Source organism: Gopherus evgoodei, chromosome 10 (assembly GCF_007399415.2).
Source record: "Gopherus evgoodei ecotype Sinaloan lineage chromosome 10, rGopEvg1_v1.p, whole genome shotgun sequence".
NCBI lineage: Eukaryota > Metazoa > Chordata > Testudines > Testudinidae > Gopherus > Gopherus evgoodei.
In genome coordinates, this window is record NC_044331.1 from 75,488,856 (window position 1) to 75,513,898 (window position 25,043).

Below are 25,043 nucleotides of genomic sequence, written 5' to 3' on the forward strand. Positions count from 1 at the left end.
TGTTAACATGTGGCTAAATGGCCATTTAGCAGCAAGGGCAAAATAACCCGATTTGTTTCACTTGTTGCAAAAATCACACTGGGATTCAGATCTTCCAGCCTGAAAGATCCACAGTAGATTTCCCCACCCACCTTCCCACCTTTCCTTGTGTGGATAAATCTGATAAAGCCAGTTCTCTTCTGTGATTATTGTTGTTGATTACCCCTCCCCCATTTTAATCATTTGGTGTCGCAGATCGTCGCACAGGATAGCTCTACAATGAAGGACCCTAGGGCAATACAAGTGCACTGCAGGCCCTGAATAGATGCATTTATAAATGGGCTGGCCCACAAGAACTTTGATAACTGGACAAGGCAGTTGAAATGGGAAAAACGAACTTGTAAGAGAAGAACCAAGCATTTAGTGGCTGGCAGTTTTCTTGTACATTTTAATTTTGTTCAGTGGGTAGAACAATATAAACAGTGCTACATTAAAACAGAAACTGCAATGCTGCACCTTGTCTTACAGGCCCTGTAACAAGACTGTTCTGATGTGTGTGCACATGTAACTCACCCTCTGATTTACAGGGGGACTAGATGTACAGAGCAGACCCATCGGGGCAATGATCACTGAATAGAAATTGCAAGTGATCTGGGTTCTAAGAATGCTATTTCTCAGAGCTGCAAGTCTCTTAGCACACTTAAAAGGGGGAGTAGTGAACCAGCCATAAATGCAATCAGTAGGTCTAACAGTATGGCTAGATTAAATCCTAGTGCTCCAGCTCATTCAGCATTAAACACAGATGCAAAATCCTAGATTGTTGCTGCCTTGCGGCCCCAGAGTCATCATGAGATAGAGTAATTACTGCTGCTTAAAAACCCCAATTTTACGCAGCCATTTGGCATGTTCTAATCCTCCTGAGAGCACTGGGTTTACACGCAAATTCTGAATCCCACAGCACTGAATTCAGTCTGCCTGGATACAGCATTCTGATTTCAGCACTTGGTCACTGCAAGAGTCCTCCAACCTCAGGCCATGAAAATGGTTCAGCATAAACGAACACAAATATATAAGTGACATACAGACATTTCTATAATAACTGCAGCTGACCTCCATCTAAACTTTGTAGGGAGGAATCTGCTTTGTGTATGCTCTCCCTCCCTGGCAAATTGTGCTACCATTGCTGTCCGCTGCTGCAGAACAATTGACAGGTTAGCCTCCAGCCAGCATGCTGATGCAAAAGAAAATCAAATACTGTGTAATAAAGTTTGCATGAAATTCTTACATGCAACAATTCCCCACTGTGCTGACCTGTATGATACTGACTTATACAATAAAGCATAATTTAAGAGTTGGGCAAAGCAGAATGGAAAGTTGTATTTAGTTTGCTTTTCTTTATTATCATAAATACTGCCCCAATCTGATGACTGTACGCCAGTATTAACGTTACTTTAAAGTTATATAAATAAACTTTAATACCCCACTCATGACTTACTGGTACTTTATCAAAAATATAGTACACAAAGTTTGTTTTACTAGAGCTGTGTGGGAGCCAGAATTTTTGTGTGGGGGAAATTCCATTATTTTTGAGATATGTTTTCAGTCTAAATTGTAGCAAAACATAGAATTTCAAGCAGCAAAGAGTCCTGTGGCACCTTAGAGACTAACATATGTTTGGAGCACGAGCTGCATGTACGTGCATGCATCCGACGAAGTGGGAAAGCTCATGCTCCAAAACGTCTGTTAGTCTATAAGGTGCCACAGGACTCTTTGCTGCTTTTACAGATCCAGACTAACACAGCTACCCCTCTGATACTTGAGAGAATTTCAAAATTTCCTGTGAAATTAAATTTTTGAAAATGTTTTGTTTTGGGTCAATTGAAACATTTCAACTTAAAAAAATGAACATAAAAATGTCAAAACCAAAAATCAAAACATTCCATTCTGAAAATGTCAAAATGGAATGTTTCAACATTATCAAAAGGCTTCATTTTGATGTGATGACATTTCATCAAAATTATCTTCCTTCTGTGGAATGTTTCCATTTTCCACTTCTTGGTGGAAAAACATATCATTGGAAAATTTTCAGCCAGCTCTTCTTATTGCAATTACTTAAGGGTAAAGAAATAGATTTTCCAACAGTTCATTTTTAAAAAAAGATTTTTATTTCCTGGTTCTGTAAGTGTTCTTACAAAATAAATAGCTCATCAAGTGACAAGGCAATTACCTTGGATGTTGGAAATCTCACCTTTTCAACTTAAGATTTTTGAAGAAAATTGAGACATTTTCCAGCTTCCAATTACAAACCTTCAGCAACTTGTATTTTAAGAGTTTGATGTAAACTTTGCTTACTTACTAAAGGTTATACAAATTAGATGCATCTTCAGTAGAGATGGCCTTGAGCCAAATCTCCAGATTCAAACCCTGGATTCCAGTTTGAATGTGGTATTGCAGCTTGAATGTTTCTTTAATGGACCGTTTTATTGATATTATTTACTTGTATTGTGGTAGCACCTAGAAGGCCCAAAATTGGACCAGGACCCCCATTGTGCTAGGGGCTGTACAAATGAAGAATAAAGAGACACTCCTTGAGCTAAAGAGTGAACACCCTGACATTTGGGAAAGCTTGGATTCTAATCTGGATTTCAACCCCCCACACCCAGGAGAGTTCAGACTGGGATTTTTGGCCCATCTTTATTCTACAATAAATTAAACCAATTTCCAATTAGTTGTCTGGTGGGCAATTTGCTTAGTTATTGCTCCTAACCCCTTACAAACTCTGAATAAATGTTGTCTGCAACCCAAGGATGATTAACAGATTGGCTGTGCTCAGAAGAATGTCTGGGTGACTGAGGGAGGTGGGGTTGGTAATTTAAAAAGATACATCACAAATAAGAACTAGGTGAATCAAAAACCTGGAACTGAGCCCCAGCTCCAAAGGTGGATCTCAAATCTATTTTTGGAACAGGCGGAGTCTGAACACAGATGCTGAACACCCTCAAATTTGGAAAAACACATATTTGTTTGCATATGTATAGATACCACAGGTTAGTTTGCCCCATTACAGAGAGGTGACACTTGGATCAGGATCCAGATCCTCAGCTGGTGTATGTTGTCACAGATAACTCCACAGACTTCAATGAGGCTATGGCAATGTACACCAGCTGTGGCTCTGCCCCTTGAGTTCACATCTGGGGATCAGATGGGGAACAAAACTTCCAGCCCATCTCCAATAATTCAGCCTGGAAAAATGGATGAGGATTCCACATACTATACAGATTGCCAGACACCTGTGTAAAGGAATTGGGCATACTAGAACTGGGAGTTCTGCTTGCTGAGCTAGGGATGACTCCACTAGTTCACACCAGCAGACACTCACAATTCCTTACAGTATCAACGGCCTTGGAAATCACAGTAGGTGCGTTAAGATGCATCGCTTCCATGGAGTCACTCCTTTTACAAAAATAATTAGTTCTATCATCTCATCTAACCTCAGTCTCTATTGCCACCTTCCCATTGTCTCTGCATAAAGACGGTTCAACACTAAACCCTGTGGTCTCAGGATATGACAAATACCTGGAAAATGCCACTCTGACATGTAGCCCTCCTAAATGATGTTGCCTTCAGCTCTTGTAAGTGACAAATGCCCTCTAGAGAATCATGCAATGTGCTGAGTACACCAGTTGGTTGTTACTCCCTGCCACAGAATGGTTGCATGTCATTACATATGCATACTATAATCTGTAAAGAACTTTGGGATTACAAACTACTAGTAGTGGTATAATCTCTCTACTCCCCTACACTGCAAAAGAGGGCAGATTCCCAGCATATGGAGTAGGACAGACAACTAACTATTCTCAGAGAAATACTTACTATGAACAGCTTTTCAAACATTAATGATGTGATGGGCACAGTAGAAGGGAATGAGAGGGAAAATAGGCAATGATTTCTATTAGGTACCATAAGAAAAAAATAATAAAGTACACCACTGCATGTGTAGGCACAGTCTGGCAAGCTGACCAGGACAGAAAAAAGTGCATCACCGTGGAGAGGCACCCAGCACACATGAACATCAGAGACACCTCCCAAGGATAATGCAGTCACTCATCTAGCAACTGTGACAGTGCCAGATGTTTTGCTTGGGCTCTGTGTGCCTTTTTATTACCAGCTGCTGCATGCTGGCCTGAAGCACTGAAACCAGGGACTCTGGATGAGCACAGGGGCAACAACAACTTTCAGTGTAGAATCCATCTAAAAAGGGAGGTGAATGGGGAGGCACGGATGACTCAAGGGAAAAGGAATGTACAGCCACAGGTCACTGTTTCATTTATTCCAGGTCAGTAGTGGGGCACATCATTCTTACTGGAAGGCTGCTGTGAAAATTAATTTGGTGGTTTCAATCCAGTGCCTAGTGTACAGGCGTAACATTTTCAGAAGCACATAAGTGACAAAGGAGCTTACGTCCCACTGACTGTCAACAGAAGCAGGGCTTTGAAAATGGGGCCTACGTTCCTAAGTAATGTAGACACTTTTGAAAATTTTACCCCAGATGTCTACAGCCAAGTGTGATACTCATTGGCTTCCATGCTGGCAATCATGGCAGAGGCCAAGGACCAAATTGGTCACTGAAACTGAACTTCCCCTAGAGGAAGAATTTCTCCTAGAGGAAGAATTTTCCCAATCATCCTCTAAAAATGGTCCCTCCTATTCAGAGCGGGCATGTTGGCAGATGGCAGTGCTGGGGAAGCATGTAGGTCTCTGGGGTAAATGCAGACATCCAGTTTCCAGGAGTGTTAGTCCTGCATCAGAATTCTTCTTCTTTCTTGCCACTTCCCTACTGGGAGTCAGCAACTTTTACAGCCTTCTTCCAAAACTCACGACTGTATGCCTGGCTGTCATGCAGATTGCTCTCTCTGAGGTCTAGAGATATTTGGTCTATGTACCAAGTCTTTGGTCTCCCCTTTTGTCCTCTTCTGTCTACAATCATTGCAAGAGCCATTCTACCGATATAGCTCTCAGGTCTCCATACTGACATAACCTAACCTTCCTCAACTTGTCTTCAGTTGCGGCAACCCACATAAGGCCCCTTACAACCTCATTACATTTCCTATCATGGAGCATCCAACCATTTGACAATCTCAACATCTTCATTTCCATGGCGGAGAGCATACTGATTTCCTTTCTTGTGGCTGGCCAAGTCTCTGTTCCATAGATTAAGATGGGTTGAGTTATAGTTTTATATACTCTACTTTTTAACTATATTGGCATCTTTTTGAAATTCAGGATTGAAGTAGTGGGACTAGTAAAATGACAGTAACGGGGATCAACAAAGTGCAGTGTGGGCCCATTTGGAAAGGTTTGATTTGCCATTGGAGAGCTGGGAGTTTGCTTTGTTGAGGGTGCCACAACTAGGCAGGCTCCTGCAAATTGCTAAACAGAAGGGAGGTTTAAAAATAAAGGGAAAATAAATTGTCATTTTCATTAATGTCAGGAACAAGGGTTATTTCCTTTCCTTCCCACATGACTGCACATACATGTACACACGGGGCTGTGTAGCTGCGGAGGGTATCAGTTGCAGTGTTTCTGTTGCTACTGGGCACCTTGCAGCTTCGTTAATGGAACATACTCAGCTTCTCACTTTGGACTGGGCGTGGGGTGCTCCATAGGTTCCATGTCCTTCAGCCTGACCCTGATCCTTTTTCTCCCTATAGATTTCACTACTCTGGTCACATCAGGAGACTAATGAGGTCCATCTTTATACATAATAAATTACCTCAAGCTCTCTCTCGAGATCTTTGGCCTTCTCATGTGTTAAACAGCTGCCGACTCTGAATGGGGGATCCGACACTATGCCGGTAGCAGCGTTCTCATCCATGTCCTAGCTACCTAGCATCTGGGACACTCACTGTTAAACACACAGCTCTGATTTCATTAGACACACAAATTCTGCCAGCAGCAAGAGTCCTCAGCCAGGAAAGATGAAACAGGAGCGGCCGGCACTGCATCAGAGAATTCTGAAAGCCTCAGCTCCACTTTACGGTGTCCTTTCATAGCCACTGAGCTCCATTTTATTTGCTGCTATTTTTATAGCTGATCTTCGTCTATCCAGATGGTTTTACGCTGCTCTTCCCCAATCTTCTCCTTGATTATTCGGATGAGATCCTCAATACTGCTCCACATATCTGCCTCTAGGGGGGCATAAAGGCATGGTAGTGTCTCCAGTTCTTTTTCCTTCTGGCGACACATGCGTAGGAACTCCTCCTCAGTCTCTGGCTTTGGCAACAGCTTCCTGCATCAGATGACCAAGCCGAAAATAAGCAAAAACAGGGTTGTGTTTAAAGTGAATCCCTACAATCTCCCTCTCTCCCAGCAAGAGTTGATGTAAAGGAGGGTGTAGGACAGCTGGAATGTGACAGCTACTCCGGTCATATCCTCTCCCACCAAAACTGACATGGAGAATGGTCAAGGAGTGCTCGTTGTAGGGAGATTATCACTACTCCTGACCCAATCTTTCCCAGTAGGGAATGGCACAGGAGCACTCAGTTTGGAGGAGCGCTCAGATAGTCCAGTCCAATGCCGTCCTCCTGCAACAAACATTGCCGTCAGGAGTGGTGACAGAGTGCTGGATTTGGGGCAACTCATAGATACTCCAGGGGTCATATTTCCGGCGAGGAGCAATGGGAGGAAACAGAGCCATACTGAAGTACTAGATTAGCAAGAAGCAGCTCCCCAGCTCCCATGATAAAGTCATTGGACTATAGTGTTATTCAGTGACAAAGACACAATAGCATATGTTTGAAAGATTTGATATGTTACCTGAACCTTTTGATGTTTTTCTCTGAGACTCTGATAAAGAGAATAATGGGATATATCTTGGCTTTGATTAAATCCTTTGTGCAGCATATTCCAGCTTCCAGCAGACAATGCTTATTCTAAAAACATAAAGTCATAACAGGGTCATGAGGGAACATCCACAGCTAGTATCTTACACTAATATCTTGTGAGACAGACAGACATATCTCAGCAGGGTCAGGTGAATTGCTCTTCATTCATCAGACCTGATGTAAAACCTTTACATCAAATGTACATTTCAGGTCCAAAATCCACAACTAGCCTATCAGACAAAAGCTCATTTTAGTACTCAGTATGAGAGCTCTCCTTTTGCAAAGGTTTAAAAATGAGTGACCCGACCTAAAGGTAATGAACAAGCTAAAATACTATAAACAAAAAATAAAGTCAGACATATATTATATAGTCACATGCATGGGTGTGGTCTTTGATCAAAGAGAACATATACTGTAATTACTTCTGAAAAACAACCAACTACTCACTTTAATCCTTCTTTTTTTCTCCACTGTGTAACAAATACACTGTATTTGAAGCTCTCTCTCTGTCTTACAAATGTTATCTTTATACTGCATATCACTGTCTCTCTCTGTATCCCAGTTTATCCTTTTCCTTGTCTAGCTACCCGTCTCTCTCTTTTGCATTCACACACAGACTAGGGAAGAGTGGGTAGGAAATGAAAGGGTATTTCACTCTATCAAGGTAGGCCATCACAGAGAGAGAGTGCAAATGTAAAAGGATATGGCTAAGGATCAAAAAGAAAGGAAAAATAACTGCACAAAGCTAAAGCTCTTTGGGGAAAGATAAATAGAAATCTGGGAACAGGATGTGAAAGGGAGAAAAAAGAAGCTACTCTGAAAACATAAGCCCTTAATGTGGCAGTTAACTGACCACTTTTTTTATGAAAAGCAACCAGCTCTGTAGACTGCCTAAATACTGGCTACATTCCACAACCCTCACCTTGGCAGTGACGGCCTCAATATTGGCAGGTACAATGCATTCATAGGTGTTTGGATTCTTCTCTCTGGAAAAGATGATAGTCTCCGTCCTTTGCTTCCTTAGGAACTCTTCCTTTGTCATAATATCTGGAGAGGGAAGGGGATGAAAGGAAGGTTAGTAGGTTCACATAATATGTGCACCTAGGAAAATGTCCCGCAGGAATTCAGAGAGGATGCTGACGGTACAGGGAAAGAAGACCATGAGTCTTCCTGAGTGCTGGTCTCATTTCATTCATTTAATTGAACTGAAGCCTCAAATATGGCCTGCGCCAGTGAATTTCTGAGCAATCACCACAACACAATCAATGCACCCAATTACAACAATATGATATAGTAAAAACTATACCAACACCTAAAATCAAAGAGCGACTATGTTCCACAGCACCAAATCACAAGGCTGGATAGTAGCTGAGACAGCATTTCACACAGCATTAGGTTACTATATCACCACATCATTACTGGTGTTGCTAAGGGGTCCCGGCCCATTGTACTAGGTCTTGGACAACCATATAGCAGAGAGATGGTTCCTCCTCTGAAGAGCTTACCCAGCTCTTGTACTCACACTAAATAAACACTGCAAACCAAACTCAACAGCACGGTACAGAGCCTAGGAATCTGAAAATCAATCTGACTAGCAACAGACCAATTTCACTATGCAAGGTGTGTGAAATACAGAATAGTAAACAAACCATACAAATGGCAGAGTAAATTAGACTCTTAAAATTACTGTATTTATATCAGTCTAAGTTGTTCATAATAACAGAGACCAGGGTACTGGAATTTCAGAACAGATGGTTTTTAACTTAAGAGTCTCTCTTCATGAAATAGTTGTGATGATCTGGGAAATCTGTTTGTATAATTTATTATTATTGTGTTGGATTATGAATTCTTTGTTGGTAACTTTACCAAGCTGCAAACTCCATTTTGACTTCTCTGTGACCTCTTTACCTCCGTGTTGGACTGAAATTCGAATGGGTATTGATACAGGGCTGACAACATTGGGTCATTAACTCAGATGGTCTTCTGTTCAAACATAAAGATCCTAGACAACTGACTGGTTCCAAACCAGGAAAATTGGTTTGTCAGGGGAGAGATCACCTGGCAATGAAGTCACCCGATAAGGGTCTGGGGTCATCAGAACAGGCTGATCGAGGAGTCACCTGACTGAAGAACTGAAAAGCTATGAAAGGGCTCACAGGGAGACACACATAAAGTGTGGGCAGGAGAGGGGAAGAGGATGGACTGGCCAGCCAAAGCTGGCATGGGTGTGCAGGGAGAGAAGGCTCCATGTTTCAGAACACAAACCATGCACTGCAATGGAAGGATGCTGGATGGCCTCAAAGGACTCTGACTCCAGCCCACAGAATGCTCCAGAATGGTGGAGAAACTAAGGCAGTGCAATGCACTTAGGGTTTCTTATTTGTGTATAGGGATGCGGGTCTCCTGCTATTAAGAAAGAGCAATAATGTGTTAGAATCCTGTGTGACGTCTTTATGTGCTATGTGCCACACCTTACCATGCGCCTCTCAGAGGAAACCCAGAAGCCTCAAAACTGCAGGTGGAGTTCTGAAAGAGGGTGTGTTTAAGCTATGGCAGGAGTTTGAGGGTGCATTTTGATTAGTTGCTGTGGAGTGCTTGCAACTTAAGCTGTTGCATCCCTGCTGTATTACTCAGAAGCACTTGAGCTTCAGCCCAAGACCCCACCAATGGGCTAGCTAGCCCAAGCCTACAGCACCAATTAATTCAAGCTAGAGATTTGCGTGCGTGGACGGGAATTGAGTTAGTGGTCACAGTCAAGTTATAACCCGAGATAACTGTGCTGTGAAGACACATCCTGAGGGGCCAGCACTGGTTCTAGGGACCGGGCTGTGCAGTCTAAGCTCTCAGGAGGGGTGCCAGATTAAGATCTGTACTCTGAAGGCATGTTAGGGATCCTAAACCAGGGGAGTGACTGTACTCTGTTCATAGTCTGCAGGCTTAAAACAGAAGGGATTCAGCACCTGGATCCTCATAGCTGTCTGGTGAGTAGAAGAGAGGTGGCACTTAATTGGAGCTATGACAATAGTGTATCCCAGAGCAATCACGGTACAGGATATTGCTTTGAGTGGTAAACAGTTAACAAGAAAGAGTTTCACTCAAAAACCCAGTCTTTGGAGAAGATCAAATGCAAGATTTTCATGCCCTGGACTGGAAAGAAACCTATCATTGGTTGGAAGGAAGATATTCATCATTATAGCAACAGCTAGACACAAGCTGATGGAAATGTCCCACTATCTAGAGTTAAACACATTAGTACTGACTAAGAACACTCACAACATGCCAGTCTCTGGAGTGTATCATGGCAACTATAGAACTACACATGTACAATGTTCACAGACACAGCACCTCAGGACCATCGATATCTCAGACACATTTAGAATGTTTTTACAAATTGTCACGTTGCAGGATGCAGAGCTATGCTGTTTGGTGACATGGCAGCAGGAGTCCCCAGCAGCTGGCGTTTGTATGCCTACAGTAAAAAGGCTTGCTAAATTTAATACGTACTGCAATCTTTTACACATTTACCTGGCTTGCACATGTTGAATTCCAAGGCACCTCCAGAATTGAGAAGCTTCTGCACCAAGGTCTTTGCAAGCATAGTGGGAGAGAAGAGGACCGGGCGCCTGCGGTCACAGTGGATTGGTCGCACCAAACTATAGGGGATCAGACTTAGGCTCTTATTGATTTCACTTTCTGAATCCAAATCTGAGTAAAGAGGAGACCATTTACAATCTAGTTTGTTCTTAACCAGTACTAGCAGAAGGATGTAGAAGAATCACATATACATTAGAGAAGGGAATTGCATGTTTGGTCATCTTATCCATCCCTCCACCCAGAGCAGTACTTCCCCTACAGTATATTCTCCAGTGCAATGTCTGGTCTAGTTTTAAATGACTCAAGCAATAGCCCCTCGTCATTGTCCTTGGGAGACTATTTCACAGCTAAATAGACCACTCAGTTTGACATTTTTCCTGATTAACAGCTTAAATTTTCCTTTGTTTAACTCTAATTCATTACTTGGAGTTATATCTCGTTGGAGGAAGAACAGGAGAGAACCTAGGAACAGTTGTCAACAAAATAGGAAGTTTCAGGCCAATGGACTTGTTTTCAAGAGCTATCATCCCCCGGCCTCTCCAGAAAATTCCAAGGACTGAGTCACAGGCACAACATAAAAATTAGATATGGAAAAGGCCTAGGATCTGATTGTGCACTGCCTTCCACTTGTGTAGTCATTTAACCTATGCAAGTGGGTGTAAAATCCTGTTGTGCTGTTATGTCCTTACCTTCCAGTTTATCAGGCAACAGCTTCATTGCTTCAGAAGAGGTCCGGGCCAGACTGGAGGAATAACCAGTGACAATGCGGACTCGCTCACTGCTGTTCATACGTTTGTATTTGTTTTCAGACCTGCTAACAAACTGAAAGAGCAAACAAAGAGGCTTGACCCTCACCCATTCTATGGAATTATATTCTTTATTCTTCCACATATTTGTTTGCTTTCCATTATCTACCAGATTTGAATTACCTCTGTGTCTAGCAAAAACAAGGCTACAGGTTCACCAACTCTTCCACAGAGCTGCTGACTGAATTCCAGAGCTATTTTAAACAACGTAGATCTGACCTTCCGCTTTTGTTATTCCCTTGTGGAATTCTTTTCCTCTTGTTCTCTCTACTTATGAGTCATGTTCAATTTCTTTCTCAAAACCCTCCGGCATCAACAGAGTTACTACAGATGGACTCACTGGGGACAGGAGCGGCGCCAGGGTTTTTGGCGCCCTAGGGGCAGGGCCGGCTAGCCGGTCCCGCGGCTCCCGTGGGCCTCTCACAGGCGTTCCTGCGGATGGTCTGCTGGTCCCGTGGCTCTGGTGGACCTGCCGCAGGCGTGCCTGTGGATGCTCCACCGGAGCCGCGGGACCAGTGGACCCTCCGCAGGCACGCCTGCGGGAGGTCCACCAGAGCAGTCTGCCGCCCTCCCAAATCCTGGTGCCCTAGGCGACCTCCTAGGTCGCCTAAATGGAAGCATCGGCCCTGACTGGGGAGTAGCATGCCCACTACAAATGTTAGCACAGCAGTTCCAGAGACTACCCATTTCTGTACCCTTACCTTATTGCACCCACCAACATTTAGTTTGTCAGCACTCAACATTTTTTTCCTATAGCAGAATTAAACACTCAACAAAATGCTTCTTTCATACACCATCCACCCAAATATTCACTCCCCCACCTGTGCATTCGCTAACCTTCCCAACCACACCCTTGGGGATTTATGTTAATAATGTGCTCTTCAGTCTAGCAGAGAAAGGCGTAACATGGTCCAATGGTTGGAAACTGAAGCTAGATAAATGCAGACTAGAAATAAGGTGCAAATATTTAAGTGAGAGTAATTAACCATTGGAACAATTTACCAAGGGTCATGGTGGAGTCTCCATCACTGACAATTTTTAAATGAAGATTGGATGTTTTTCTAAAAGATCTGCTCTCGGAATTGTCTGGGGGAAGTTCAATGACCTGTGTTATACAGGAGTTCATACTAGATAATGGCAAAGGTCTCATCTTGGAATCTATGAATCATACCATTCACCCACCCATTTGCCATCCTCTTCATGATATCTGGCCCTGCAATTAAAAAAAACTATTCTCTTCTGGGATTTCATTCTCCTAAGTACCAAGAGAGTTAGTCTGGCCAAGATAATTTATTGTCATGCTTCAGATAAGGTCCATTTTAGCCCTTCAGGGCAGGGCTGTATGATATACTCAGATTGTATTAATAATGGAGATGAGAGTATTAAAAGCTAAAGGTCCCGCATGACAGGGACAGTTAGAAAGTATAAATCAATCAGATTTCTCATATGTTAAAGCTCTTTGTGACAATCATAAGCACTTGTACAATGTCTCCAGCATGGGAAGTTAGACTCTGAGCGAACATGATAGCTGAGAATGTCACAAAGAGATGTCTGACTCCAGTGAAAAATCATGCTCTGATGTTTTGTAGAGGAGAATTTTAACTTTATTACCTGTAAAATTTGTCCCAAAAGGAAGCTTGCGCGGGAGAGGCGAGGGCTGGCTTTGGGGTCATTCTGTGGGTCCTCTGGCTGCAGTGTATTCTGATAAGAATTATACAGGAAAAGATCAATCTCAGTAAATCGTAGCATCCAAAAACCAAAACAGGTCTTGAGCAGCTATTCGGCTATTTACAGTTAAGGAGATTGCAACTCGTTAGCATTCATACCCATTACAAAGTTAAGGAGTGTTCTGTGCAAACCACAGACCTAGCACTGCATAGGCTGAGAAACTCTGCTCCTGTTACTACTTCCCCACATGCCACTCTTCAGAGGAAGTTTTGTGACTGTGTCTGCACTAGAGATTTGACCAGAGGCCACCTGTGCAGTGACTAGTTTACTGTGGGATGGCAGGGCTATTTGCATCCAGTCATGCATTTATGCCAGTGATTGCCATCTACCCTGACAATTGATCAGAGGAGACTGGAGGACCATCTGGTGCTTTACCTTGTTTGAAGTCTAATCCAAATGGTGATTGTAGCATCTCTGCATTATTGGAAGCATTCTTATGTGTGGTCCCAAAGCGTGTTAAAAGAGTGCTAGGTGCACACATGGTGGCTAATATAGCAGAAAACTAATGTACTAATGTACAGAATAGGAACTCTTGGGGCTAAAGGAATAGACTTAACCCAGTATCATTGTGAGTAGGGGGGAAAGTCTGAAGACCTGATGCACAGACGGTACAGTAATCCCACTTCTCTACATGGAATATACTTTTGGAGAAGACAGATTCTTTGGGCCCTGGGACAAAGAGAATTCTAAGGGTTAGATGCTTGTTCAAGACAGGAGAGAAAAAATTCTGATTATTAGCTCTAAGGACACAGCTTCTTCCCATGTACGATAGGGAAAGACCTTTGGAAGGTTAGAGGTGTGGAAGACTTAAAGAGAATAGAGGCCAAGTAGAGTGGATATTAAACATGTGGTGACTTCTCCCTGTCAGCATCAGGAGTTAAAATTATACTGGAGCTAGAATTTGAGCAGGGAACACTGTGGGTAAAAGGAATGGAGACACAAGACAGTTACCCACAGAGTGGACCAAAGGAAGCTTCCAGAGAGTGATTCACAACAGGAATGTAAGGTAAAGATGAAGTAGTGAGCAATATAGAGTGCTAGAGCAATTGGTGTGGAAAGACCTGGGCTGTGGAGACCTACCCGGAGTGCTCGAAGAGTGTTGGATGAACTTTCCGTCTCATCCCTGCTGCCTCTGTGCATCAACCGCTGTAGCTTCACCAGAAAGAGTTGTTGGGCTCTGCATGAAACAATGAACATGTGGATCAAGAAGATGCATTTGAGATCATCTAGAGAAAGAGTGGATGCAATCAATGGTCAGTGTTTGGGAAAAGACTAAAGAGAACAGCAATGAGGAATGGATGAATTACACAGTGAAGACACGGAACAAAATAGTCAGCAGGACTGTGGTACACAGCTGACGAAAAGGGGGTCTCCACTGTACATCTTCCGATCCTGCTCTCTGAGAAACCCACAGTCTCCTAATAAAATCTGGGGTCTCCCCCTCAAAACCCTTATGCTCACATGCTTATGCTTATGTTGCAACCAAACACCCATCCTGACCACCAACCCTGAGAGTTGCACCTCCTCCCATTATAGCAGGTACTGATTTACACAACAGTGCTCATATAGTTGCTGCTCACGGTCATGGTCACTGTCCTATTTCAGCCTGCATTATGCTCACCTGCTGTAGCTGGGGATGGTCCCTGTTTCCAGATTCCTGTCAGTGAAAGGGTCAACTCTGGCACACAGCCACTCACACTTCCCCTGGTACATGGTGTCAAGAATATGCACTATCTCATCACACTTCACCGACAGGGAGCAGCAGTCCAGCTGGCTAGAGATGTTCAGATTCAGACGGATGTGAAATGAGTCTCCTGACGTGATCAATCCTTCATCCAGTTCCGAAAGCAGTTTCCTGTAACCTGCAGCAACAAAGGAAGGAGCCAAGCATGGTCAATCTGTGGCCAAATGCTGCTGTATTCCTAGCTTTCTCTGAGTAGGCACTGTTCACTGCACTGAAATCCTAGTTTAAATTGACAGGGCACTTCTGAGAGGAAATTCATCCTGATAGAGTGATAGTTGGAATGGTTTGGGAGCAGCTCACGCTGCAGGTATCACAGTCCATAAGAGATTCCTGTTGTAAGGATACATTGAGGCAACATCATTTCAGGTAGGTTTTATACAAATCATCCATAAAACAGTGAATTTCCCAACAAAGACACAGGCTGAAAAGCTTAAGCTGTTATACTTCATCCTGCAAGTATAACATGAGTTCTACCAGGTGGTCTAATGGCAGGCTATTCGCTTTATTAACAGCTGTAACTGGCACTCCCACAATCTGTAACATGCTTTATCTGCAGCCAAGTGGTGCTCAAAAAAGGGTGATGTTCTTTTCTGCTTAAACATCAAAGGAAAATCAAAGAAATCACTTCCAACATGACCTATACAACTGAATTCCCCTGACTAGGATAAAGAAGGGGGCAACAAAGCTACACAAGTAAAAAATAGGTTTGGGAATGTAATTTTTAATCCAAAATACCAAATTATTGCTACAAGCCATGATCATCAAAACCAAACTCCATTCATCATGCACACTCTTCAGCCATTAAAGATAAGATAAAACTGCAACAGGAATAAATAAGGTAAACTCCAAAGTGTAACTGTTAAATCAGACTTCAGAGGTGCAAAAGAAAATGTAGCACACCATGTTACATCACAGAAAATAGTGCACAAAAATCATCTGGCACACTGTGATTATTGTCTCCAATGACCCATGCAGTAAACTCTCCAGACTCTTGGAATGACAGATGTATGGGCTATGTCTGCTTTCAGTTACACTGGTGTAAATCTTGCCTTTACTAGAATTTCGGCAATCTGTGATGAGCTAAACTTTAGGTCTTACCTTCATGGTTTGGTTTATACTGGAGTGTTACTGGTCCACTGCACCTCTGAATTGTCCAGTGAGCTTCTTCCTTTGTGCAGGTATCCAAGGGAACGCTCTGATTTTCCCCTTTGATGCAGCCTTCCAGCTAGATGAAAGAGATACTCTTAGCTGTGAGCTCAGTGTGTGAGACAATTATGCCATCCATTACATTCTGTAGTTTCTTTCTAGATTAAACAACCTGCCTATTTTTGCTAGCAATGCAATTACATTTAAATGATTTGTCTGTAGCTTCTTTTCTCTCCTCTGGAAATTCTAGAAGTTGACGGAACTGTAACTCCATGATAATCCATGTTTCCCCAGTAGGAGTCACTACTGGGAATGGTATAGGGATGGTGGCTTTAGGGTAAGCCAGCAGCTATTCCTTTCCTGGCTTCTCCTATCAAGAGCAGCAATAGGGAAGGGCGTAGGAATGCTGGTGGTGGGGGGAAGCTCATAGTATGTCCAGTTCCTGCAGGAATCATAGTAGGGAATGGTGCACAAGCCATGGGGCTGAACAAAAACACAGAGCTACCACAATGACAGTTTCTCCAGGCAGAAGTGGCTACTGGGTATAACAGTTTTAAGGATAACAGCTCATAGACTCGTAGACATTAAGGTCAGAAGGGACCATCATGATTATCTAGTCTGACCTGCTGCACATTGCAGGCTGTAGAACCCCACCCACCCACTCCTGATATAGACTCCTAGCCTCTGGTTGAGTTACTGGAAGTCCTCAAATCATGATTTAAAGACTTCAAGTTACAGAGAATTCACCATTTACACTAGTTTAAACCTGCAAGTGATGTGCGCTCCATGCTGCAGAAGTCAGCGAACCCCCCTCACTACTCCCCCCCACCCCAGATCTCTGCCAAGCTGACCTGAGGGAAAATACCTTCCTGACCCATAATACAGTGATCATTTAGAACCTGAGCATGTGAGCAAGACCCACCAGGCAGATACCTGGGAAAGAATTCTCTGTAGTAACTCAGAGCCCTCCCCATCTATTGTCCCATCTCCAGCCATTGGGGATTTTTGCTACTGGCAGTTGCAGATGGGCCGCATACCATTGTAGGCAGGCCCATCATACCATTACCTCCTTATCAAGCTCAGTCTTGAAGCCAGTTAGGTTTTTTACCTCCACTGCTTCCCTTGGTAGGTTTTTCCACAACTTCATTCGTCTGATGGTAAGAAACCTTCACCTAATTTCGAGCCTATACTTGTTGATGGCCATTTTATATCCATTTGTTCTTGTGTTCACATTGGCACTTAACTTAAATAACTCCTCTCCTTCCCTGGCATGTATCCCTCTGATGTATTCCTAGAGAACAATCAGCCTTCTCTTGGTTAGGCTAAACAAGCCAAGCTCTTTGAGTCTCTTCTCATAAGGTAGGTTTTCCATTCCTCAGATCCTCCTAGTAAGCCTGTTCCAGTTTGCATTCATCTTTCTTAAACATGGAATATCAAATGTGATATTCTATACCTTGGGGAAATGTCCTGTAACCTCCATAGTCCTCATTTTTATATGTTTGTGATCTTACATATAAAGCATGCCTTGTAAGGTATCAGGGGAAAGGTTATGATCTGCTGAAAGTCATTTCTCTATCCATATAAGCGTATCATTAATGCATATGAAGTTGTGAGAATTGTGTTGTATGGTTGTCACTAAAACATTCTGTAAGTTAGGGAATCAGCCAGATATTAGCTCCTCAGATGCAACAGCAAGGAAAGTAACCAAACACCCAATCAACTCATCAACAACCATTGTCCAGCAAGGGAGCTACAATTCAATGACTCAACTGCACACCATGGGAATTGCTCAATCTTGCCTAGAGACTCAGTAATGCCCACCAGACATGCCTGGACTTGTCTGTTCCCCCAGCACATGGGACTGAGGTTATAAAACAGAATAGAGCAGGCCCATGCTTTGCCTTTCTCCTGCCCCCAACTATGTTGCCAGCAACCAAGACACTTGGAAGAAGACTGAAGACTCCAGGAGAGGAGACTGGCCCAGATTCAAGGGAAAATCAGTATATTAAGGACTGCAATATCCAGTGGGGAGAGAAAAACTGCTTAGTCTAGTTGTTCCCCAGTCTAACAGGGTAGAGAGTTTAGACTGTGTGCTTATATTTTGTTTCTTTTGGTAACTAACTCTGACTTTTTGCCTATCACTTATAGTCACTTAAAATCTATCTTTTGTGTAACTGTTTATCTTTACCAGTGAGTTTACCAATACATTTACCAGTGAGTTTACCAATACATTTGTTTAACTGTTTATCTTTACCAGTGAGTTTGCCTGAAGTGTGTGGTAAATTTGCTCAGGTTTTATACAAAGGCTAGTGTATATCCACTTTCCATTGATGAAGTGGTGAACCAATTAATACACTTGCACTGCTCATCTTGAGCAGTGCAAAACCATATATTCCTGAGGTACAGTGCTGGGAGCTGGGGGGATTTGACTCCGGTGCCTTTCTCTGTGTGATTCATGAGTGGCTCTGGGAGCATTCATGCAATCTAGCTAGGTGTTGGGTCTCCACATGTGGTTGTGCTGAGTGATGATAGCCCCTGGAGGGATTTGCTGCTGGTCACTAGCAAGGCATTGTGAGAGGCAACCCAGGGCTGGAGAGAGATCAGGGGGAACAGTGGTCCCATGGTCACAAGCTGCACCCCGGGGATCCCATCACATCCAGAATTGCACACAGTATTCCAGATGAGGTTTCACCAGTGCCTGGTGTAATGGTACTGACACTCCCTGTCTCTTCTGGAAATACCTCGCCTGATGCATCCTAGGACAACATTTTTCATGGATGCAACACATTGACAGCTCATAGTCATCCTGTGATCAACCAGTACACCCAGATCTTTCTCCTCCTCTGTCTCTTCCAACTGAAAAGTCCCCAGCTTATAGCAAAAATTCTTGTTCTTAGTCCCTAAACACATGATCTTGCACTTTGCACTATTAAATTGCATCCCATTTCTATTACTCCAGTTTACAAGGTCATCCAGATCTCCTTATATGATATTCCGGTCTTCCTCTGTATTGGCTATGCCTCCTAAATTGGTATCATCTGCAAATTTTATTAGCACACTCTCACTTGTGTCAAGATCAGTAATAAAACTGTTAAGTAAGATTGGTCCCAAGATCGACCTTGAGGAACTCCACTAATAACTTCCCTCCAGCCTGACAGTATGACATGTTGTTGTCTCCCCTTTAACCAGTTCCTTATCCAACTCTCATATTAATCCCCATCTTCTCCAATTTACCTAATAATTTTCCATGTGGAACTGTATCAAATGCTTTATTGAAATCCAGATAGATTAGATCTACTGCATTTCTTTTGTCTAGAAAGTCAGTTATCTTCTCAAAGAAGGAGATCAGGTTGGTCTGGTAAGATCTACATTTTGTAAAACCATGTTGTATTTTATCCTGATTACCATTCACCTCTATAACCTTAACTACTTTCTCTTTCAAAATTTGTTCGAAGACCTTGCATACAATTGAGGTCACACTAACAGGCCTGTAGTTTCCTGGATTACTTCCCCCCGCTTTTTAAAAAAATAGGAATTATATTAGCCATTCCTTTCTCCATTTCTGTGTTCATTCTTACTTGATTTTCCTTCCTCTTAATGTTAAAATCAGACATGGAGATTACATGAGCTTCTCCCAACCAACTCCTCCCGAGTTCCTAGTTTACAGCTCTTTTAATGAGTTGTGCCAACCTCCATCCCAGAAATCTATTTCCCCTCCTACTCAGGTGTAGTCCATCCCATGAGAATGGTCTTCTGTCCAAGAATGACTCCCAATGGTCAAACATCCCAAAGTCCTCCTTACAGCACCACTGCTTGAGCCATCTGTTGATCATCATAACTTTGTCTCGCCTTCATTCTTCTCCTCTAGGGACAGGCAAAATCCCTTTGATCATCACATGAGCCTCCATTTCCTTATATGTTCCAGTGAGAATCTAGCTGTGTCATTTGTTCCCAAATGAAGGATAATCAGTGGATTCTTTTCTGCTTCCATTAGGATCCTCTTTAGCCTGAAATCCACATCCCATATCTCAGCTTCTGGCAGACAGCACACCCTTCTGTCCTCTGGTTCAGCTCTGGTGACGGCCAGTCTGTTCTTTTAAGTAGGGAGTCCCCAAACATGTAGACCTGCCTTTTCCTGGTAATGGTGTGATTCTCCGGTCTTCCTCCTGTTCTTTCTGGCTGCGAGTCTTCTTTTCTTCTATTCTCCCTTACAATCTTCTGCAAGTCATCCTGCATCCTGCTGGGCTCTGAACTCTGGCTATCTCCATTGACTCTTCCCCTCTTCTTGTAGGACTAGCCACTCTTCTCTTCTTCCTTGCCCTCCCTGCTTCAGCGACCACCTGCTGTGCCCCTTCTTCGTTTTCCAACTCAGCAAACCTGTTCCTGAGCTCTATTTCTCCTTCACCAGCCAGTCTTTTCCTCAGCCTGGTTCTTGTGGTCACATGCTTCCACTGATCACTCTCCTCACCCATCAGGCTCTGCTCTGAGTCCTTTCAGTCCAGCTTGCCTCTGCAAGTCTTGACTTTTCCCTTCAGCCTCCTCTTGCCTTTGCTCCATCATCTGCTCAAATCCCCCTCAAAACTCCACCATACTTCACCCACATCTCCATGCTTCAGATCTTCTCTTCCATCAGCTCTATCAAGTGGAACTTCATAGAAACAATTTTTTTTTCAGGTACCCGCTGTAGGATCATGTACATTCCACAGCTTCCACATCTGGTCATCTTCATTGTCTCTTCCATGGCTTGGGTCACTACCACTGCTGCCTCTGTACCTGCCATAGCTTTCCTGCCTACATTCCTGTCAAGGAAAAAACAAACAAACAAACACACACACAAAGACCCAAACACACAAACACCAGATCAAAATCAGAAGACCACACATCCCTACCCTTATACTCCCTTTACAAACTCCCACTCAAACTCCCCTGTTTACAGCTCTGTTTGCTGCACCTGTGCTGCTGGCTGACTGTCTGGCTGCCTAATCAGGGCTCTGTTTCTCTCCCAGCACACTGCCTCCAACCAGCCTCTACAAACTGAACAAGAGAGAACAAACAAACAAGTAAACACACAAGACAGAGGTGACAGGGAAAGCTCACAGCCACTCCTGTGCTAGTCTTTTCCAAGGGGTATCATTATAAGGAAGGGTGTAAAAGGAGGGAGCAGTCACTCCTGTCCCAGCTTCTTCCAGCTGGAGTCATTGTAAGCTGTAAATGTGCAGGTGTCTGGGAAGCCCACAAATACCCCCACTTCCAGACACGCTCAGCAGGATTCCCGATTGGATCTAAAGATGTAGGAATATTGGCTGCAGAGATGCTCATGTTTTGTCATTACTAGATAATTGAAAGAAGAAAAAAGAAATAAAGGGGATTAGTGCAATAAGCACACACTGTTTGTTGTTTGTTTAATGCTCACCAGAAGCAGCTGATGTCCCTCCCGGAGGCCTGCTTTCTCTGCTAGGGATCCCAGCTTGACAGAGCTGATGAAACTTCCTTTGTCATTTCCCCCCAGCAGAGTGATTTCTGAGTTGAGGCTGTCTCCATTCAGTGTGATGCGCTGGATAGTGTGGCAAGAGTTCTTAATGCGACCAACAGATGTCACAGAAGGACGGAAAGGTCTGTGTTCATGAAACAAATCAACAGCTTAGACAATACAGTTCTAGTCTGGGACCAAAATAGAAATTCTCCACTCAGGACAAACGTGGGGAGGGAGCAGGGCATGCAAATGAGAGTTCTACATTTATCAAGCACTAGGATCTAATGACCCCCGAGAAATCTGTCCTTTCTGCTACAATATTACGTAAGTTATACTAGAGAGCAGCATCTGGGCACCTCCTAAATGCTGAAACAAGACTGACCAGCCTCAGATGCGTAATGGCACAGTGTCTAGTAACCAGCAGCAGTGAGACAACAAGGTCACTAGGATGAAGCTGCTTTTTTCAGATCACTTTCCTGATTTTTCTCAGATAGTCATGATAGTCAATCACAGCCTCAGTTTGAAGGATAAATGGTCCCAACATAACATGTCATGTTGCTGCACTGTGACACGAGGGCAAAAGGAAACGAACTGCCCATGCAACATTGTGGTATCACCGGGTCACACGATATCCTATCTGCTGATATTCATGAAGTGATCTAATATCTTGCATTTAAAGATGGCAACCCTGCCCTGGGTAGCCTTTCTACCCCCAGATCAGCCTTGGACAAATAAAACAGCATCCCCAAAATACCTTTCCAGAGAGAACTTCCTAAAAATGGAGCTGACGTGCTCAAGGTCATAGGCTTCCATGCCTTCAGACTGGTGAGAGGATGAGGAGGAGTGCACTGAGGGGGCTCCATGGGAGTATCTGTCATGACTGTCATCTGAAAAAGATCACAAAAATCAGAAAGAATTCCAGATGTCATGAGGAAACAGAGATTGGGGAAAGGTGCAAACGTAGCTGATCCCAGGGCAAGCCTGGGGCAGGGTGATGGGGGAGAGACATATTATTTTGATTGAGAGCAGGGAATGGGATCCACCAGCCCTGGAGGCAGGAATGAAAATCCCCCTCATCCAAAGTCTATTCGGTCACTCTCAGCTTCATATTTCTGTCATGCTGACTATTAAACCTGGAACGGTCACCTAGTCCTCACCAGCCAAATGCCCTCCCTCTCCTCCAAATCAAATCCCTCCCTAACACCACTTCTTCAAGCATTAGCTCCTCCCTCCTTCTAATCATTAATCACCACCTTGCTTTTCCTCTTCTGAACCGCGAACCTGGGCTTTTGCTTGTGCTTCTGTGTCCCATCTTATTTATTAATTTATTACAGTCCCTGGATTTGGCAGAACCCAGCACAGAGCTTCGGCTCATTCCCACTTCTCACCTACTGGGGTCTACTCCATATGAAAAAAAGAAAATCTTGCGTGGATTGATCTGGTCTTAATTGTTACACTTTCCAAAAGGTGTGAGGGTGGGAGTCCTTTATATCCCTGCTGAGGTTCTACCTGCGTTAATGGAGGTCAGTGAATGTGAGGCATTCCTCTCCTATCCCAGTTCTGCCTGTGATAATGGAAAACGAGTGCATATCATGTATCCTCCTTCCTCCAAACCTGTGTAACACCAACATATCCCAGGAGCAAACCTCAGGAGCTAAATGCATGAACCTCTACTGCATGAGCTAAAAGCCACATGGCTGTTAGCTAAGGCTTTAGCAGACTCATTAATCTCTCTCTAAGTGGTCTCGGTGTCATTAGATGGGACAGAACACCACACTCAGGAGGTATTACACCTTTATGTGATCATAGGGGTTTGTGGATAGTATCTGAATCTGGTGAGTTAAGGAAGCATGATCATGGCTCATAGCTAAGGTTACGGACTCCCCTTACTTACCATCTAGTTCCAAAGTATCATAGCAAAAGCTGTCATTTTCCTCCTCAGTCAGGCTGGAATTAAAAAACAAAGAGAGAGAGAAATTTTCACTTTTCAAAATTCAGCAGGTATCGGTAGGCTCTAACAATGACAGAGGGAAGCTCTGTGATGGAGGAAGGTGTTGGAGGTGGCAGGTGAAACAGCAGGACAGCGCCAACAGACCAAGCTTTACAGATGTGGCACAGGGAAGAAACAGGAAGGCTGCATAGGAAACATTATCTAGAGAGGCCTGTGGAGGAGAGAGAGGCGTGGGAAGCAGCAGGAAGTTTCAGAAGGAAGAAGTGTTAACAGAGAGGTAATGAAGGTTCTGACAGGTGGAAGGAAACTGTGGTCTCTGGTGGTCTGAACTGGTTGATCTGCACTTACTATTTCAGTTCTTCTTTTGAACACTTTGATACAGTGCATGCATAATACCTGCTTCAGACTGCAAAGTGCTTTATTCCACACTAGGTCCAAAATGTAAGGGAAGGACTTCAAGTAGAGCAATACAAATGATTTATTTTGGTTATACCTTTGAAGTGCACTTGCAGTATTATCACAGCTGCACAGGTCTTTCTGAGGGACCTTTGACAATGGAATGTCTGGTGAAAACAGAGGAATGTCTGGGTGTACCCGCTATGTGCAGAACCTCCAACTCCACAACCATCGTCCCAATCCAAATCCCGTTGAAATCAGTAAGATACATCGCTTCAGTGGAAGTTGGATCAGGCACCATGACAAAATACTAGCGGATTCAGGTCTTGCTGACATCTTTACTAAAAATAAAAATAAGGGTCCAGGTTGTGATTCCCTTACAGTTACCAAACAGCACCTTCCTCCACAATAGGTGACTTCACAGGGACTTCTGGAGGAGGGAGTAAGATGCTGCTCATCATGAAGAAGATCAGCCAAGATTAAAAACAATGCAGCTTCCGTCTCTGGTGTTGACTCTGACTTGCAGCCTCGCTGCTGGAAAAAACACAGGCCCAGCACATGGTCGTATCAGTCACTCCGAGACCTGGCAAACTGGTACCGGCATTGGGCTATTTAGGGGATTTCATTAGTTGCCGTTTTGGAAATAGGCTGTCCTTATTAGACAGAAGGAAAAGGAGAGGATAGAAAAGAGAAGAAATAAGGTGGGAAAGGAAAAGGACACACAGGAGATGACCAAGTCTCACACCAAGCTTGTATTTGGCATTAGCTGGAGCCAGTGGAGATGGTGATGTTATCTGGTCCCTCTCTGTTGGCCCACTTAAGACATCTTTCAGGATAGGATGATAAAGGTCAAGGGTCTCAGGAAACGGGGGGGAGGTAGCCATGATGGTGAGGCTATCTCCTGTCTTTTAATCAGCGAGCTTTATGGTAGCCAGCTTACCCCGCCACCCCCAAAGTCTCTTAAGGACCCCAAAAGGGAATGATGGGAGGAATAGCCCATCCCCTCATTATTCTATCCACCAATTAGGCCTAATTTCCAACACATCAACTTTGGTTCATTAATTTCCAGTCGTACACTTCTCTTGTTTACCAGGCATGATCTTAACAGTCCTTGAACTATATTAGAAGGCTCTTTTGTTTAGACTAATTCAGTCTGTCTCCCTATTGCATCTTTTCTCCCCAACATTTGTTATTATAGGTTATTGTGACATTTTATGAACTTTCGTTCACTTTTTGCCATTGAACTCACAATTAAGGTAAATGTGTAGGCCCAGTTATTACAACTGTATCCAGCCAGCTGAGTGATCCAATTGGCTAAATATCTAGAGCAGCTTGGTTATGG

General features: G+C 43.5%; 1 protein-coding gene across 1 annotated transcript in view; it reads right to left on the bottom strand.

The window, feature by feature from the left end:
* Positions 1–2,154: 2,154 nt before the first annotated feature.
* Positions 2,155–25,043, bottom strand: part of CARD11 (caspase recruitment domain family member 11) — a 71,666-nt gene continuing 48,777 nt past the window's right edge. Inside the window, exons 13-24 of the mRNA XM_030578689.1 lie at positions 23,249–23,301; positions 22,109–22,241; positions 21,295–21,496; positions 15,834–15,960; positions 14,613–14,853; positions 14,072–14,168; positions 12,875–12,964; positions 11,147–11,279; positions 10,389–10,568; positions 7,786–7,910; positions 6,796–6,911; positions 2,155–6,268 (exon numbers count right to left, since the gene is read on the bottom strand). Of these exons, the coding sequence (XP_030434549.1) occupies positions 6,064–6,268; positions 6,796–6,911; positions 7,786–7,910; positions 10,389–10,568; positions 11,147–11,279; positions 12,875–12,964; positions 14,072–14,168; positions 14,613–14,853; positions 15,834–15,960; positions 21,295–21,496; positions 22,109–22,241; positions 23,249–23,301 (1,702 nt within the window). The 3' untranslated portion in view covers positions 2,155–6,063. The remainder of the gene's footprint in view (positions 6,269–6,795; positions 6,912–7,785; positions 7,911–10,388; positions 10,569–11,146; positions 11,280–12,874; positions 12,965–14,071; positions 14,169–14,612; positions 14,854–15,833; positions 15,961–21,294; positions 21,497–22,108; positions 22,242–23,248; positions 23,302–25,043) is intronic.